The sequence below is a fragment of the Cetorhinus maximus genome, chromosome 25 (genome assembly GCF_964194155.1).
Source record: "Cetorhinus maximus chromosome 25, sCetMax3.hap1.1, whole genome shotgun sequence".
NCBI lineage: Eukaryota > Metazoa > Chordata > Chondrichthyes > Lamniformes > Cetorhinidae > Cetorhinus > Cetorhinus maximus.
In genome coordinates, this window is record NC_135903.1 from 9,249,410 (window position 1) to 9,267,950 (window position 18,541).

The following is an 18,541-nucleotide window of genomic DNA, read 5'->3' on the forward strand; positions in this document are numbered from 1 at the left end:
GACACATAAGGCGTTTTATTCCATTGGAGATGGATCCCCTTGAGACGCTTTGTCAGACTGAAGGTATACTGCCATAATTCCACTGAGGATTGCAGTGCCGCTTGCGACTGGGATGTTGGAGAGATGCTTGAAGAGGCAGCACCTTCTGTCAATCTCAGAATGAAGAGGATGGTTGAGAAGACTAGCCACACTGGTGGTGGCATGGGCCTAATAGGACAAGCACTACCCTACTCGTCATCATCCTTCTGGAATCTGGTGGCTCTGAGCGCCTTACGTGCACGCTGCCTTGTCTGGCCTATGCTATGGCTCCTTCCCATACAGCCACGGCTTCCTCGACCTCATCACCCTCATCCCTCTCAATGTCCTCATTGGGGAAGAGGTGCAGCTCCTCCATCTTGACATCTGGCAAGTCCTCCCTCCTGTGCAGCGCCAGTTGTGCAGGCTGCAGCAAACCATGATTATCCGTGAGACCCTCTGGGAAGTGTACTGGAGTGCTCCACCAGATCTACTGAGTCACAGGAAACACATCTTCAAGATGCCAACGGTCTGCTCTACCAATGCCCACGTGGCGGAATGAGCATCGTTGTACTTTCCCCTCATCTGGAGTTTGTGGCCATCGGACGGGCGTTATCAGTCATGTCCTTTGTCGGTATCCTTTGTCACCGAGGAGCCACCCCTGAATGTTGTGTGGTCCTTTGAAGATGTCTGGGATCTGCGATCTACTGAAGATGCAGAAGTCATAGCAGCTTCCCGGGTTTCTCGCACAAACTTGCATGATGTGTTTCTGGTAGTTGCAGACCAGCTGCACATTGAGCGAGTGGATGATTTGCCTGTTGATGTACTACATTGCATGTTGCCAAAGAGCTCTTATAGCCACACAAGTGCAGTTGATGGCAACCTGCACCTGTGGGAATTTGGAAATAGCAGCAAAGCCTAGTGCTCTGACTGCCTGGCTAGCTTGATCTCTAGCGAAGTTCATGTAATTGTGGGCCTAGGCAAAGAGGGCATCTGTCACCTCCTGTATGCACTTGTGGGTAGAAGCCTGAGAGCTCCCACTAGAAAGAGCTGCTCGCGTAGAAGTTAAGAGCAACGGTGACTTTCAGAGCCACTGGCAAAGGATGTCCTCCCATTCCCCGCAGCATCAACTCATGAAAGATGTGGAAGATGTGAGCCACGAGATCCCTGGACATGCGGAGGCGTTGACGACACTGTCTCTCGTTCACCTGCAGAAAAGAGATGCGTCTTCTGTACACCCTCAGTCTTGAGAGCTGTCTACGCGCAGCATTTCTGTGAGCCTCATCCTCTGGGTACAGGGGGGCCCCTGCTGCCCCTTGCTCATCAGGATGTAGCTCCTCCCTTTGGCGAGCCTGGTGCCACCATAGCACGCTTCTCTACCTTTCCTCCTGCCTGCATGCCATGATGTAGGCAACATTAAATGCACCCTTCATCTTCATGAAGGTTTCCTCGCCGCATGAATATTGAAAGAAAGACATGACTGAGTATCAGCCTACAAAGGTTCTCTTTCTGTCGCTGACTCGTGAGTGACGGTGGATTCAAGGACTTGGTTACAGGCTTGGCTACAGTCTAGGCACCCATTAGCCAATACAATTCTGGCCATCGCAATGATCACTCTCAGCATCACAGTGTCCTTCCCAACCCTGGCCCTATTTCAGTCGATCTACTGCCACGAGATGGATTTGGCCAGACGCTTGAGGCGTTATATTACTCATTCAGTGGACTCTATGATTACATCCTTTGGAATTGACATGAGGGTACATGATCTGTGGGGGGGGATGAGATTATTTGGGGGGTCCTGGGAATTCCCATCGCTGAAGTTGGCAGCTGCAAGATTCTGAGGTGGGGGTTTCCAAGAGGCTTCTCCTGTCTGTCCAGGTGCCCACTTGTTTTTGGAGTCATTATCACACTGGGGAATTACCACGATTAGTATAATGGATTATTGCGAGGAGATTGATCATTGGAATACATAAGAATTAATCTCACATGAATGCACTAATACATTGAAGGCTCCAGATTGCCTCTGTAGTTATTGAGATACTCCTAATATGTCTCAGCTGTGCATTCCTCTTCATGTGGTAATACAAATTCCACATGGGTGCACCTTTAATTCATCCCCAAGTGCTGTGATCCAGAAGGCAAAACATCCCTCCCCAGCAGCGTTTTTTTCTTGGTTTCACTTTCTGCTTGCCATTGTTTAAGGTTCCAAAATGGTGGTCCTCAGGGTTTATTTCCAGACCAGCTTCAACCCTCCCTGTGTGACCGTGGAAATCCCTCCCATCATCCTGGAGAGGCACAATGTTCAAGTTTCCCTCCCTCCTATTACTCTCAGTCCTCCCCTTTAATCCTTGATCCCATTGTAATTGTGGTTGACATCCCTGTGTTACCCCCTGTGCCGTTTGAGGTGGATGTGCCTACGCCCCATGTAGACCTTACCCCTCCCCATCTTGACGCCTACTGTACTGTCATATATAGGAACAATCCCCCATGAGACCACTGAGTGCCCACTCCTACACTACCTGTTCCCCACCTACAGACTGTGGATGCCTCTCCTGACTGTGACCATAGGCGGGATGGGAAAATCCTGGCCTGCAGCTTTGGCCAACTGTCCTAACATTTTCCCCACTACCGCTTGGCACTGTAAGATTATGTTGCATTTAATAATTTACCACGTATGTAGGAAACTATCTGGATACCCAAGGAAAAGGAAAAATACTTGCATTTATCTAATGCTTTGGGACATCCTAAAGCACTTTGCTTTTTTTGTGTAGTCACAGGGTGGAATTGTCCCAGATAGCAGGCATGAAAAAGGTGTGTTACCCACCGGCCGCAATGGCGGGTTTTCGCGCCATGTCAGCCGACCCTTCCCACCATACAAATTATGCAATCACAGGAAATAATATTAGTTTTAGCGCCCGAATATTTGGCAAACTGTCAATATTACAAATGGACAGGCTACACAGACCTTGTTCTTTTCAGAGTGATCTGCGACCGTCTTCAGATGTCCCGTCAGGAACTTCAGAGTTTCAAAATAATTTTCCGGTAAGTTCCGAAGCTGAAATCATATAACCCTCATTACTATACCACAACACATTCAAGTTCAGTTACTATAAATTCTAATGTAACAGAATCTGCGTCTAAATGTAAAAAACATAAGGGTGCTTCAGTCCAACCTTTGACCTCTCAGATAAAAGGCAAAAGTCAAGAGAAAGTAGAGAGTTGTAGTGAACAGTTCTGGGAGGAAATTATGGGACCACTACTGCTCTTTTGGGTACATATGAATGATCTGGAATGTGTTTGGAGGGCATAATTTCAAAGTGTGCAGATGACACAAAGTTGGAAATGTAGTAAACCGTGAGAGGATAGTAAGTCATCAGGAGGGCATAGACTGGTGAAAGGGATAGATGCATGACCGGTGGAATTTAAAGTAGAGGTTCGAAATAATGCACATTGGAAGGAAAAATGAAAAGAGGCAGTATAAACTAAATGGTACAACTTTAAAAGGGGTGCAGCAATAGAGATCCAGAGGTTCACAAACAAATTTTTGAAGGTGACGGGAACAAATTGATAAAGCTGTTAAAAGAGCATGCAGGATCCTTGGTTTTATAAATAGAGGCAGAGTTCAAAAGCAAGGAAGTGATGGTAAACCTTTATAAATCACTGGTTTAACCTCCGTTGGAGCATTGTCCAATTCTAACACCACACTTCAGCGAGAATGTCAAGGCCTTGGAGAGAGTACAAAGGGATTTAACAGAAATTAGGCAACTCAAGTCACGTGGAGAGACTAGAGAAGCTGGGATTGCATTCCTTAGAGCAAAGATGGTTAAGGGAGATTTAAGGGAACAATTTAAATGACCTGTGAACTCTTTAAAGGGATTTTGTCAGTTTTAATTTTTTTAATGCATTTCTAACTGACGTTGAAATTGTTAATTTTTGTTATTAGCTGCGAATGCAGGTTTGGTAATCCAAAGTTAGAATATACACAAAGGGGTGACAGAATCTTGTAGGATTTACCAGTTTCTTAAATCTTTGAAGCCTTTCTGCTGCATCCTCCAGTCTGTTGGTTTCAATGAAGTCATTGTATTTATCTGTAAAGTACAGGAAACATCAATATTCAGTTAGCTGCAGTTATTTGTCAGCTTGGTTCTGCTGGTAATGCCCTCGCATCTGGATCAGAAGCACAGTTTTGGATGAGCTCAAATTTATGATTGGTGAAGATGGGAGGTCAGCCAGGAGAGCATTGGAAGTAGCAAAAACACAAATGAGGATTTCAGCGGCTGAGTCAGTGCAGTGGTGGAAGTAAACTAGTCCTGTTGAGCGACAGGATATGGAGTCTGAAGCTCATCTCAGGGTCAAATAAAATGCTGAGGTTGGGTTCAGGTGTCAGGTTGGTACAGCCTGAGACAGTGACCAGATGGAAAAATGGGCTCAGTGACTGGGGAACAGTATTTGTGGTAGGGGCTGAAGGCAATAACTTCTGTCTTTCTATTAACAAAAACAGAATTACCTGGAAAAACTCAGCAGGTCTGGCAGCATCGGCGGAGAAGAGTTGACGTTTCGAGTCCTCATGACCCTTCAACAAAACTGAGTAATATTAGGAGAGGGGTGAAATATAAGCTGGTTATCTCTGTCTTTCTATTGTTTACTTGGAGATCTGGTTGTCAAATAAGCTGTCTAACAACATGAAGGCAATGGAGATGTCGAAAAAAGTGGTTGAGGTTGAGTGGGGTCAGCATACGTAGAACCTGGATTGTTGTGCCTTTGGATGATGTTGTAAAGGGCCAGTTTGTACATGAGAGACAGAAGGAGGACAAGGATAGATCCAGAGATAATGGTGCAGGGGCAAGAAGAGAGGCCACTGCAGGAAACTATCTGGATACCCAAGGAAAAGGAAAAAGACTTGCATTTATCTAGTGCCTCAGGACATCGTGAAGCACTTTACAGCCAATGAAGTACTTTTTTGTGTAGTCACAGGGTGGAATCGTCCCAGATTTGCACTAAGTCCAGTAGCAGGCGTGAAAAAAGACATTTTAACCGCCAGCTGCAATGGCAGGTTTTCGTGCCGTATCCACCTCATAAATTATGCAATCACAAGAAACACACTGGATCGCTGTTGGCCGACCTCCAATTTGCCCGCCACGCCAGTACCTCATTACTTCCTCATGCCAGGTGTCATATTTAAACTGCAGCCACGCACACAGTCCTCAATGCCTGAAGTCCAGTGCTGCTCTGGTGAAGACATGGCACCAAAAGCCAAGAAGAGTGCAGTCCCCGATTCAGTGACACATCCTTGGGATGCCTTCTGGATGCCGTGGAGGCCCACCACAATGTCCTCTACCCTTGCTCTGGCCGCAGGAGACACATCAGTCTCACCACTCCGGCTTGGGAGGCGGTGGCAGAGATGGTCAGTGCCCATGCTGCACACAAGAGGTTGACCATTCAGTACAGAAAACAGATGAATGATCGCATCCGTGCTGCCAAGTTAAGTCAACCATCACATCAATCTTAACTCACCCGCTCACTAGCCCATCACACATTCACTGGCATCTCACTCACTGCCAACTGAAGGGACATCACAATTCACTCTCTCAGACATACACTCACATCTGTATCTGGCCTCATCTCCTCTGGAGATAGCCTCCTCATCACGTCCATGGCTCCACTCAGCACACATACACGCCTGGCATCTTTCTCATTTAGCCTGGCATGCGCCTTGCTCACTCTCTCCATCTGTCTTTATGCAGAACAAGATCACACACAATCAACGGGAGAGGTCCCAGACTAGGGTCAGAGTGTCGGATATCGAGGTCCTCACTTCGTTTGAGAGTTGCACGTTGGAGCTGCCCAGAGAGGACGTAGACCGCTCCTGTGAAGATGGTGAGGTCGGCGACAAACACCCACGAGGGTCCTGCACCACATCATTCCTCTCTCAACGCTACTCTGAGTCCACTGTTCTGTGTTCAACATGGCTGCCAAGCACTAATAATCTCCACTTTCTGTCCTAGGCACATCTGACACGACGCTCTCAGGAAACCTTGACCCCGACCCCAGCGCCGAGAGCACCACGGATGAGGACCCTGAGGGCGACACCATTGCAGATCTGTCATGGTGCTCACCCGCACCATCCACCAGCACGTCAACACCTAGATGGGACCTAGATATACAGCAGCCTTGGGATCACATTCTGGTGAGCACAGCACACAATTTGTTCCACAGCAGCCGGAGGCAGGGACATCCTTGGTTGCCAGCACTCAGACGGCTGCAAGAGGGAAGGAATCTGCTGAGTTCGAGTCAGATGATGAGCCTCTGGACTGGGTCCTCAGTCAGTTGGTGGAGCTAGAAAGCAATCACGGGAACATCAGGGAGGGATGTCTGGTGCACTCCTCGGACTGCAGGGGATGATGGATGAGTCTGTCTGCCTTCGATCCGAGGTGATAGCACCGGCATGCTGATGCACAGAGGTCAACCCTGGAAGCTTGGAAGCCGCCATGGTGACCTTGGTCCGCAGGACATCAGTCCTGCACTGTTATGCGGGCTGCACTCCGTCGCTGATGCCATAGTTGGCCTCCAACAGAATCAACATGAGAGTTATGCGGGGCAGCTTGATCTCACTCCAGCTTCCCTTTCTCCTCAAAGAGTCAGCCAGGGGCCCTTGGACACCATTAGGGAGGAGGACCAGCTGCTTGACGCCCCAGGGCCATTCACCTGGGTGACTCTGGGAATATCCAACCGATCCAAATCCCCTCTTCCTGTGACCCCCACAGCTGTAGCTCCACAGGCAGAGGAGGGTGCAGCTGACCCACAGTACGACACCCAAAGCAGGTGGGAGCTCCAGGTCTCGGCCCTCCAGAGGAAGCATGCTGAATTCATCACATATAATGAGCCTCATTATACCGTCGCTCTGCTGCAGTCCGCAGCCGCCGCATGAGCGTCATCAGCTATGTCCTCTGTGGGTAGCCCTTGTCCCCAAGGAGGCAACCCTGCAGCCTCTGTGGAACATGAAAAATGTCAAGGATCTGAGATCTGCTAAGGATGTAGGAGTCGTGGAGGTTCCCTGGGAATCATGCACAGACCTGTAGGATACATTTGTGGTGATTGCACACCAGCTGAACATTTAGTGAGTGGAAGCCTTTGCGGTTGACGTAGTTTTCTGCTTGTTGCCAGAGAGATCTAAGTGCCACTTGAGTACAGTCGATGGAGCCCTGCACTTGTGTAAAACCAGAGATCTGCGCAAATCCCAGTGCTTTTGCTTCCTGGCTTTCCCGATACCAGGAAAAATGCACAAAGTTCTGTGCTTTCATGAAGATGGTGTCCATAGCCTCCTAGATATGCTTGTGTGTGGAGGTTGCAAGATCCCACACAGATCACCTGTGAAGTCCTGGAAGGAGCCACTGACGTAAAAATTGAGTGCCACAGTCACTTTCATGGTCACTGGCAGCGGATGCTCTCCATGTGCCTGTGGCGCCAAAACCTGCAGTAGGTGGCATATGTGACCAACCAGTTCCCTAGACACGCACAGTCTTTGGCGACACTTATTCTCAGGAATGACAGGCGCCATAGTAGATCCTGGGTCTGGTGCGGCGCCTACAAGAGACGGCTCTCTGTGGATCTTCAGCTGCGTGCGCAGCAGGCCCTGTCACCCCTTCATCTTGAGGGAGGTGCTCCTCCCTTTTCCTAGCTAGGTGCCTCCGCTGCTCTCTTCTTCTTCTTCTCTACTCCCTGTGAGCCATGAGGCAGACCACTAAATCACCAGGCTGCATGATCCTGATGTTCTCCTCCTGCAGGATCAAAGAGAGAGAAGCATGGGTTAGCATATGTGTCATAAAGACCTCGCTTGGTTAAATCTGAAGGCCCCTTCATGCATGCCGGAGAGTGCTGGCCACCACTTGGATTACCAGCATGTAGTGTGCTTCATGGCTGTCCGAACCACCCACCTGCGCCCTACTCCACTTGTCCAATTGGCGGCAGCTTTGGCCACTAGACTGCATGCTGTGTTCTCAGCTCAGGCGCAGGCATCCTCCTAAACCACATTGCAAGGCTGCCCTGTTAGCTTGAACCATGAGGGAAACTGGTCCAAACCTTAATAAGGACATTGCAAGCGGCTCAGAGCCTCCACCAGTGACTGCGCCATGGCCACCTTTCACAAGGGGATTCTTCAGCTTGCCTAGTCGGCCAACTGTTCTGCTGCCCCGTACATTAATTTGCAGTCTGCGCCCGAGGGGTGAAAAGTTCTGGATCATTTGGCGGCATTTTCATGCATTTGCGTTGCTTGAGTGGGCAGAAAGGCTTCAGTGGCCCGATTCCAAGCATGTCAATGGAGCTCCTGAGCAGTCTCAGCTGCAGAAGAATACTCACTTTTGACAAGCTTTTCCAAGTACATGGCCATTTCCTTCACCCCTTCAATCCACCGCCCCCCGCCCCCCACCCCAGACATGCGTTTGTGTACTTCCTTCCATTTGTGCTGCCTTGACTGCCTCACCGCTCCCGGCTTCACCCGCACTGGAGCTCTTGCACTACACTGAATGCCAGTCAGGAAAAAGCAACTTGCCTGTGCCCCCCCCGCCAACCCCAAATGCACAGCACTTCTTCTTTGATGTCCTATTGACGATGCTCATGAGTGCGGCACAAGGTCATGTGCACTCACCCTCCAAGTTCTCTTCGAAGTTCAGCTTACCAGGTGCATGCCTTTTAAAGACAGTCGTGAAGCATGTCGCTCTGAAGTCATACCGACGGGGGCAGTAAATTTGATGTGGGGATATGATTCTGGAGTAAGGGCACAATAATGAGGTGCAAATGCAGTAAAATTAAGTTCCCGACGTTGGACAGTGGAAAATGCAACCTGCCATTGACAGGCAGAGCGGACGATCTCAAACTGGTTTCACAATGGTGTGAATCCAATTTTTGGCCTTCTCACCATATTGTCCGCCCACACCTGTCATGTCGCCCGCCGCCAACAGGACTGGACGATTCCGCCCACAGTTGTCATGTAAGAAACCAGTCAAGGGTAGTTTCACTCAGCTGGACATTGAAGGAGAGGCTTTGGAGGAGGATGGATTGATTAACCGTGTTAAAAGCTGAAGGCAGGTCGAGAAGGTTGAAGAGGGATTGTGTGCCTTGGTCACAGTCAGCGGGCATAATTTCTGACTTTAACAAGGGATATTTCAGTGCTGTGATGTGAGTGGAAATGTGATTGGAAAGTTTCAAACATGGGGTTGCGGGAAGATGGGTATGATTTTGAGAGACAACACATTCAAGAACTTGGGAAAGCAAAAAAAAGTGAGGTGGGAGTTTACAATGAAAGAGGAGTCAATGGCAATTCCTTAACAGGTATCATCAAAAACAAGTTAACTAGTAATTCATCACTTGCTGCTTAAAGGATCTTCCTCTGCACAAATTGGCTATTTTGCCTAAATCGCAGCCATGGTACTTCAAAGTTATTCATTGTATGTGAAAAATTTTGACACATTGGCTAGATATGAGAAGGCACCAAATAACTGAAAAGTTTTCTCTCTTTTTTTTCTATGAAACCTAATGATCATTTTATGTGACTTCAAAATTATAGATCTCAACTTCCCCAAACAGGCATTTATTGCTGTAGCTTTAGTATAATGACTGTTAAATGTCCCAAAAATTATACAAGTGATTGACTGGTTTCAAATTGAAACAAATGAATTATTAAGATTTTTTATTCACCATCTGTGAAGAGAGGCTCGGGAAGCTTTCGGAAGAACAGTTTAAGCAAACTGCTAATCACATTCAGGTCCTGCCATTTCTGCAAAGACAAAATTACTCAATATAAGAAGCCATTATATGCCATGAGAGAGGACACCACTCAAATACAGATCCCTACTATTAATCATTCTTTTGCGAAGCAAGGAAACCATAGCAGAAAGTCAAGACTAAGAATTACAGATGTCTCTTTGAAGCACTGATTCAAATTTGATGTTTTTTTATAGCCTTTTAAATGAAAGCTGTCAAATTATGTGTAGCTTTGTACTCAAGTTCACCACGAATATACACTGTGGTTACAGACTGATGTCAACAATGAGCTCTTCGCAAAGGGCTAGTCAGAACCTGAGCAAAAGGCTAATGCTTCTCAGCTAATTTCCTGCAAAACCAGCTCTGAAATGGTATAAATGCAAAATAGAGAAAGGGGTAATAATATGTTTGCTGAAGAATTGGAAGCTTACTTCTTCTGAGGTATTTAGATCAGTCATTCCCTTATTGAGTTGTTCTTGTAGGCTGGAGACCATGGCATTGTTCCCTGGTACCCTATAGATCCCTGTGTACTCCAAACCCTTTTCCTCCACCAATTTACAACAGATCTCCACGATCAATGGAATAAACTGAAAGAACAAATACAAACACACATAAATACTTGAATAACATATTGAGGTCACCATACTGCAATATTTAACTACGTCTAAAACAAAAACATAAAACAAATAAAACTAAATTTTTCTTCACCAAATAGTGAAACAAAGAACAACTACTCGCTTTCATATTTTTTCTATTCGTTCTTGGGATATGAGCATCACCAGCAAGGCCAGAATTTTGTGACCATCCCTAATAAAGATTTAAGAAGGTGGTGGTGAGCCATCGTCTTAAGCCATTGCAGTACCCACAGTACATTTTTTTGTAGCAGCTTGATACAACTGAGTGGCTTGCTAGGCCATTTCAGAGGGCAATTAAGAGTCAGCCACATTGGTGTGGGTCTGGAGTCACATGTAGGCCAAACCAGGTAAGGATGGCAGATTTCCTCCATTGAAGCATATTAGTGAACCACATGGGTTTTTATGACAATCGGATAATTTCATGATCATTATTAATGAGACTAGCATTTTATTCCAGATATATTAATTAAACTTAAATTCCCCCAGCTGCCAGGACTCATGGCTGGATTTTACGTCCCCCCCTTCATGGTGTGTTTTCGGCAGGGGGGCATGTAAAAAGTGGCAGGTGCCAACTCACCTCCTTCTCTCAACCCATTTCTATAATACGGCAGTGGGTAATACGCCCACCAGGCCGCCTACCCTTAAGCCTATTGAGGCCCTTAACTGCCCAAATAAATGGTAATTAAGAGCCTCAATCCACCTCCACTGCCATAAAATGCTGGGCAGTGGCAGGAGGTAAAGGCCATTTTTGAAAAGGTTTCTTTGAAAAGGCGGGAAGGAAGTGGGGACTCATCAACTGGGGCTATCCTTTGCGTATCAGGGGTGCCCCCCAAGATGTCAGCCCCCAACCCTTTGTTCCTCCCTGCCAGCCCTCCAAAACCAAATCCCTGACACCCTCTTTCCACCCCGCCCCCCCCCACAGACTCTACGAGACCCCGCCCAACCCAAATGCCTGGGACTTGACTGTCTCCTGTCGCTATGATCTTCTTCCTGGGGCCTCTTTGCAGTCCCAGCAACACCCACGACTGAATTGTGACACTGGGACTGCTACAGCTGCTGGCCAATCAGACTGGCTTGTAACCCTTGAGATTGGGACTTGCTGTCCACTGAGGGGCAGAGGTCTGACCCTCAGGCTGTTTAGGCTGCCCCAGGGTGTTATTGCTGTGGGGTAGGCTTTTTAAAAAGTTGGTCTGTTTGGGACCAACTTTCCTTCTGGCAGGATATGAGCAGTCCACGCCCCTGTTAAATCCAGCCCCATGTCTCCAAAGCATTACTCCACATCTCTAGATTACTAGTCCAGTAACATTACCACTATGCTACCAGCCCCCTAATGCCCTTAATATAGTAAAACATCCCAAGGCACGTCACAAGTATCAAACAAAATTTGGCACCATGGTACACAAGGAGGTATTAGGACAAGTGACCAGAAACTTGGTCACAGAGGTAGGTTTCAAAGAGTATCTTAAAGGAGAGACAGAGATTGAGCAGCAGAAAAGTTTAGGGAAAGAATGCTCGAGCAGAAATAAAGCTCACGTTTAAATTACAAGCAGGTATATATGTCAAGGTATTAAGGCATGAATGCTTACAGCCTAGTAAAAGTAAGCACACACAACCAATTACCTTGTTATTTACACCAGGCTGACACTCCTCTAATCGAACCCCAAAAGCTGCTCCAGAAACTGTTTTTTTAGTTTTCTTCATTATGTTCAACCAAGAACTCTTATCCTTAGGAAGGCTACTTTCATCTGTAAAAAGAAACAAGCCTTTGAACCAAAAGGTGATTCAGTACCATAGAAAAGTTACAGCACAGGAGGCCATTCGGCCCATCTTGTCCATACTAGTCCAAGGACACCCAGGTGCCCTTTCTAATCCCACCTTCCTGCACCCGGCCCATAGCCCTGCAGCTTACAGCACTTGAGGTGCAGATCCAGGTACTTTTTAAAAAGAGTTTAGAGTTTCTGCCTCTACTACCGACTTGGGCAGCGAATTCCAGACACCCACTACCCTCTGCGTAAAAACTTCTTCCTCATGTCCCCCCTACAACTTCTGCCACTTATCTTGAATCTATGTCCCCTGGTTCTAGAATTCTCCACCAAGGGAAACAATTTTATCATGTCCACTCTATCTGTTCCCCTCATAATTTTGTACACCTTTACTTTAACAAGAGAAACCCAAGCCAGATACATTTTATGTATGTTAATTTATGGGGGGAGCTTCAGTCAGTAATTGCACAAGAGAACTAAGTCCTTTATTTCCTGATCTTTAGGACAAAACTGAAGTGCTTTAAAAAAAACATTTTAAATCTTGAACAATTTTGCTATCGAGCATAAATAGGTTTGAACACCTCCACTTGTTAAATAGCATCATGCAAGCTGTATAACCCATTAAGTCATTTAAACTTCAGTCACTCTGATGTGGAGAGATTAGTTACTAATGGAGTTAGACTAAGCAGAGTATCCCAACTCTCTTTAACCAGCTATCTGTGCCTTGGGAAATTACTTATTTTTTATATAATCCCTCTGAATACTTTTAGATTGTCTTTGTTCATGGGGTTTTACATCTCAAGGATAACTCAATTCACAATTACCAAAATTGCTTTCTAATTAAATTCCCATACTAAATAAAATGAATGTCATCATTCAGTTTTGTCATCATTTTAAAAACAAAAGCAATCAACACTGTAGCACAGCCTGTTACTATACTGATATATGTGACAATTCCACACATTGGAAAGGGGGGGGTGAGGAGAGATTTCTTCTGGTTGCAATATGTTAGCAATATTGTAAACACAATGGGAAGGTGGATTCTTGGCAGGCTGCCGAATCTGCCGCAGCGGGTCTAGCCATGATGGGGCTGGAAAATCCCAGCCTGAGAGCAGATGACCTTTTTTGTAGTAGGGACGCCTCCAGTCAATTTATTTGAGTGTGTTGTCCAGAAATCTGTAAAATGTTAACTGGATTCCAAAAATCTATTTTCAATTCTCTTTCCCTCACCTCTCATCTTCTATATGTTATAATGCAGAAGCATTTGTTATTGAGATGAAGTCAGATGGTGATGCGAGGGCTTGTGCGGGAGAGTGAGTGATGATGTCCCTTGAGCTGGCAGTAGGATGCCAATGAATGTGTGATGGCATTATGAGTGTGAGTTCAGGGTGATGAGATGGTTGCCTTACCCTGGTGGCGTGGATGAGATCATTCATTTGTTTTCTGCACTGGATGGCTGACCTCTTGTGTGCAGCATTGACACTGACCACCTCTGCCACCGCCTCCCAAACCGGAGTGAATGGCGAAACTGTTGGGCCTCCTGCGGCCAGAGCAGGGGTAGAGGACATCGCGGTGGGCCTCCACGGTGTCATGACACCATGGATTCGTCACTGAATTGGGGTGGGTGGAGGGGCTGCACTCTTCTTGGCTTTTGGGGCCATGTCTTCATTGGTGCCCTCCTGGGCTGCAAGCATTAAGAAGTGTGTGCGCAGCTGCAGTTTAAATATGGCGACCTGCATGAGCAAGCGGCGAGGTAACAACATGGCAGGCAAATCGGAGGCCAGTGAGACAGTGTATTTCCTGCGGTTGCATAATTAATGAGGCGAGAATGGGACAATACGGTGCAAAAACCCACCATTACGGCCAGTGGGTAAAACATCCTATTTCCTGTCTGCTACCGCACTTAGTGTGGAATCATCCAGATTTGCACTAAGCCTCTTAAGCTGGCGGCGGGTCGGGCTGGAAAATCCCACCCTTTTTAAAAAGAATTTCTGGAACTAAAGGACAAAAAAATATATATTCTACAGGTTCAATTACACATTTTCTTTCCCAAATTTCACTAAAAATCATTGCAAGTCGAAGGATATATATTTTTCCAGAACAATTTTAACAGTCACTTTTCACTTATTCCCTCTTTGCCAGATCATCCACTATTTTCCAGCTGGGGGTAGGGAGGTGACCTGCTGCCATATCTTTGTGCAAGAGGATCCCCAGCTGAAGCGACAATCTTTCATTTTACCTCCCTCTCTGTGATCATCTAATTTTGCGAAGTGTTGAAGGCACTGTACTATCTGAAACAAGGGTGCCCTCTGGTGCAATTGTTAACTCCTGCGGATACAGTCAAGCAAGCATTTCGACTTATACACCTTTAGGTTACTGAGGGGCACAGGTCTACGTCAGGTTTCACTCCACTGGCAGTTTTGCTGTGGAAACGTAACAGCGCCACACTTACAGAACAATATATGAATAATGACGCTCTACAGGCTTCAATAAACTTTTGTCTCTTACTCAATATTTTTGCCAGGTCCTCAAAATTTCAAGACTTCTCACCTCCTTACTAAGTACTATTTATTTAGTCTTCTCTCACAGAATCACAGATTCTTAAAGGCACAGAAGGAGGCCATTCAGCCCATCAATACAGCACCGGCTCTCCAAATGAGCATTACGACCTAGTGCCATTGCTCTGCCTTTTCCCCATACCTTTGCACATTGTTTCTGTTCAAATAATCATCTAATGTCCTCTTGAATGCCTTGATTGAACCTGCCTCCACCACACTTCCAAGCAGTGCATTCCAGAACTGAACCACTCATGTGAAGAAGTTGATTCTCACGTCACACCTGCTTCTTTTGTAAATCACTTTAAATCTGTTGCCTCTCGTTCTTGATCCTTTTACATGCGGGAACAGCTTCTCGCTATCTACTCCATCTAGCCCCCTCATGATTTTGAACATCTCCATCAATCTCCTCTCAGCCTTCTTCTCCCCAAGGAGAACAGTCCCAACCTCTCCAATCTATCCTAATAGCTGAAGTTCTCATCCCTGGAATCATTCTTGTAAACCTCTTCTGCACTCTCTCCAATGTGTTCACATCCTTCCTATAATATGGTGCCCAGGACTGTACACAATATTCTAGCTGAGGTCTAAAGAGTGTCTTTTATAAATTCAGCATAACCTCCCTGCTCTTGTACTCTATGCCCCTATTAATAATGCCCAGTATACTATATGCTTTATTAACTGCTTTCTCCATCTGTCCTGCCACCTTCAATGATCTGTGCACATATACACCCAAGTCTTTCTGCCCCTGCACCGCCATCAAAATTTCACCCCTTATTTTAGATCATCTGTCCATGTTCTTCCTACCTAAATGCATCACCTCACACTTCTCTGCATTGAACTTCATCTGCCACCTATCTGCCCACTCCACCAACTTGTCTATGTCCTCTTGAAGTTCCACACCGTCGTCCTCACAGTTCACAACACTCCCAAGCTTCGTATCATCCACAAACTTTGAAATTGTCCCCTGCACAACAAGATCTAGATCATTAATATATATATAATATAAAAGCAAGGGTCCCAATACCAACCCCTGGGGAACTCCACTACACTTCCTCCAGCCCGAAAAATATCCATTTACCATTACTCTCTGCTTCCTATTTTTTAGCCAATTTTGTATCCGCGTTGCTACTGTCCCTTTTATTCCATGAGCAATATCTTTTCTCACAAGTTGGCTGTGTGGCGCTGTGTCAAATGCCTTTTCAAAGTCCACGTACACCACATCAACAGCATTACCCTCATCAACCTTTTCTGTTACCTCTTCAAAAAACTCCAGCAAGTTAGTTAAACACAATTTCACCTTTAGAAATCCATGCTGGCTCTTCTTTATCAACCCATATTTTACCATGTGACTACTAATTCTGTCCCGAATAATTGTTTCTAGAATCTTGCCCACCACTGAACTTAAACTGACTGGTCTGTAATTGCTGGGCTTATCCTTACAGCCTTTTTTGAATGAGGGCATAATGTTTGCAATTCTCCAGTACTCTGGCACCACCCCTGAGTCTAGGGAAGACTGAAAGATTATGGCAAGTGCCCCTGTATTTTCTACTGTCACTTCCTTCAATACCCTTGGATGCATCTCATCCGGTCCCGGTGCCTTGTCAACTTTTAAGTACCAACAGTCTACTCAACACTTCCTCCTTATCAATTCTGAACCCCTCTAGTGACAGAGTTTCCTTGTCTGTCACCATGGCCTGGGTAGCATCCACCTCCTTGGTAAAGATGGATGCAAGTATTCATTTAACAACTCAGTCATGGTCCCTTCATCCATGGGTAAATTCCCTTTTAGATCCCTAATCGGCCCTACTCCTCCTTTTACTACCTGTTTACTATTTATATGCCTATAGAAGACTTTGGGATTTCCCTTTGTGTTGGCTGCCAGTCTTATCTCATAATCCCTCTTCGCTTCTCTAATGTGCTTTTTCACCTCTCCTCTGAACCTTCTTTATTCCTCTAGGTTGACACCTGTCATAAGCGCACTTTTTCTTCTTTATCTTAATTTCAATCTCCTTTTTCATCCAGGGAGCTCTGGATTTTTTTGTCCTACCTTTCCCTTTTAATGGAATATACCTTGACTGCACTTGAACGTAGCCCATTGAAGGTAGCCCATTGATTAGTTTTTCCTCTCAATCTTTCGTTCCAGTCCAATTGGCCCAGTTCTATTCTTGCCCCATCGAAGTCGGCTCTTGTCCAGTTAATTTTTTTTACTCTGGATTGCCTATCATCCTTTTCTATCATCATCCTAAAACGTACAATACAATGATCACTTTCTCCTAAATGCTCCCCCACTGACACTTGGTCTACTTGGCCCACCTCATTTCCAAGACCAGGTCCAACAGTGGGTCTTTTCTTGTTGGATTGCACAAATGCTGCTGTAGAAAATTCTCCTGAACACAATCTAGGAACTTTTGCCCCTGTCTGCCCTATACACTACCACTGTCCCAGTCTACATATGGGTAGAAGTCCCCCATTATAACTACTCTATAATGCCTGCAGTGTCACATGAGGGGACATGGCAGTGAAAATTTTTAAACGTGTTTAATAAAAGTTTTAAATCGGAGCTGATCTCCCTGAGGCAACACTTAGCCTCAAGGAGATCTGTGCGATCTTTCATGTGCATGCGCGAAAGAGCGCACTCCCGGCTGAGGGAATTCCACCCCCCCCCACCCGCCTGCACAGGGAGCACATAGCAATTCCTGGCGGACGCCACGCTGGGCAGGCCTTAATTGGCCCATCCACGTAAAATGGCAGCATGCCTCCGATCAGAGGTGCGCCCGCATGAACCCCTTAATGGGGGGGAAAATTTTTCCCCATATTTCCACATGGCAATCTGCGTCTGTAACTCCCCAATCTTATTTACTATACTCCATGCATTCATATACATGCATAGTAACTCTGTTTTACATTTTGTTACTTTCTCCCTTACCCCGACTTTACCTATTAACTTACTATTCTCTATACTAGTGGTATCTGTCCCTCTAAGTATTTTGTGCACCTTGGTGTTCCTCACTAATATTTTTTCTTGGTTCCTACACTCCTGCCGAGTTAGTTTAAAGCCCTCCCAACAGCACTAGCAAAACGCCCCGCAAGGAACTCAGTCCCAGCTCTGTTCAGGTGCAACCCGCCAGGCTTGTACAGGTGCCATCTCCCCCAGAGCTGGTCCCAGTGTCCCAGGAATCTAAAGCCCTCCCTCCTGCACCATCTTTCCAGCCACACATTCATCTGCCTTATCCTCCTATTTCTGTACTCACTGGCACACGGCACTGGGAGCAATCCGGAGATTACTACATTAGAGGTCCTGCTTGCTAAGTTTCTATCTAGCTCCCTAAATTCTGATTGCAGGTCCACGTACCCCTTCCTATCTAGGTCATTGGTACCAATGTGGACCATGACCTCTGCCTGATCACCCTCCCCCAGAAGAATGTCCTGATCTTTCTGATGTCTTCCACTATGATCTTTCATTGAAATTTCTCAACAAAAATCTCCTAGCTAAAGTAAGACTTTAAGTTTCTGGCAGAACTGCTCTCTGGGCAAAGCACTCTATGCTCCAGCAACTCTCAAATAAATTTTCTGCAACCTTTCCTTTCACTCTCTTGCTGTAATTTTAAATTACTTATGACTGACTCCAAAACTAGACAAAATAGTCTTCTTTACATTCAAATCCCTCAGTTTGAAAAATCTCAGTTAAACCCATCATCTTTTTTTCTTCAGCAGAAATATCACCAATATTCCAAAGTAAGCTTAAGCCTCATTTTAACTCACACTGATTGGAGATAGGGTTGAATTGTGAGGGTGAATCGCTGAAGCAAGTGGA

General features: G+C 46.0%; 1 protein-coding gene across 14 annotated transcripts in view; it reads right to left on the reverse strand.

The window, feature by feature from the left end:
• arhgap23a (Rho GTPase activating protein 23a) overlaps nt 1-18,541 on the reverse strand; it is a 501,306-nt gene that overhangs the window by 56,240 nt on the left and 426,525 nt on the right. For all 14 annotated transcript variants that reach the window (XM_078529389.1, XM_078529391.1, XM_078529390.1 and 11 more), the window contains 5 exons: nt 12,030-12,154; nt 10,206-10,361; nt 9,709-9,787; nt 4,030-4,103; nt 2,981-3,070 (listed from right to left, as the gene is read on the reverse strand). In XM_078529389.1, the coding sequence (XP_078385515.1) occupies nt 2,981-3,070; nt 4,030-4,103; nt 9,709-9,787; nt 10,206-10,361; nt 12,030-12,154 (524 nt within the window). The remainder of the gene's footprint in view (nt 1-2,980; nt 3,071-4,029; nt 4,104-9,708; nt 9,788-10,205; nt 10,362-12,029; nt 12,155-18,541) is intronic.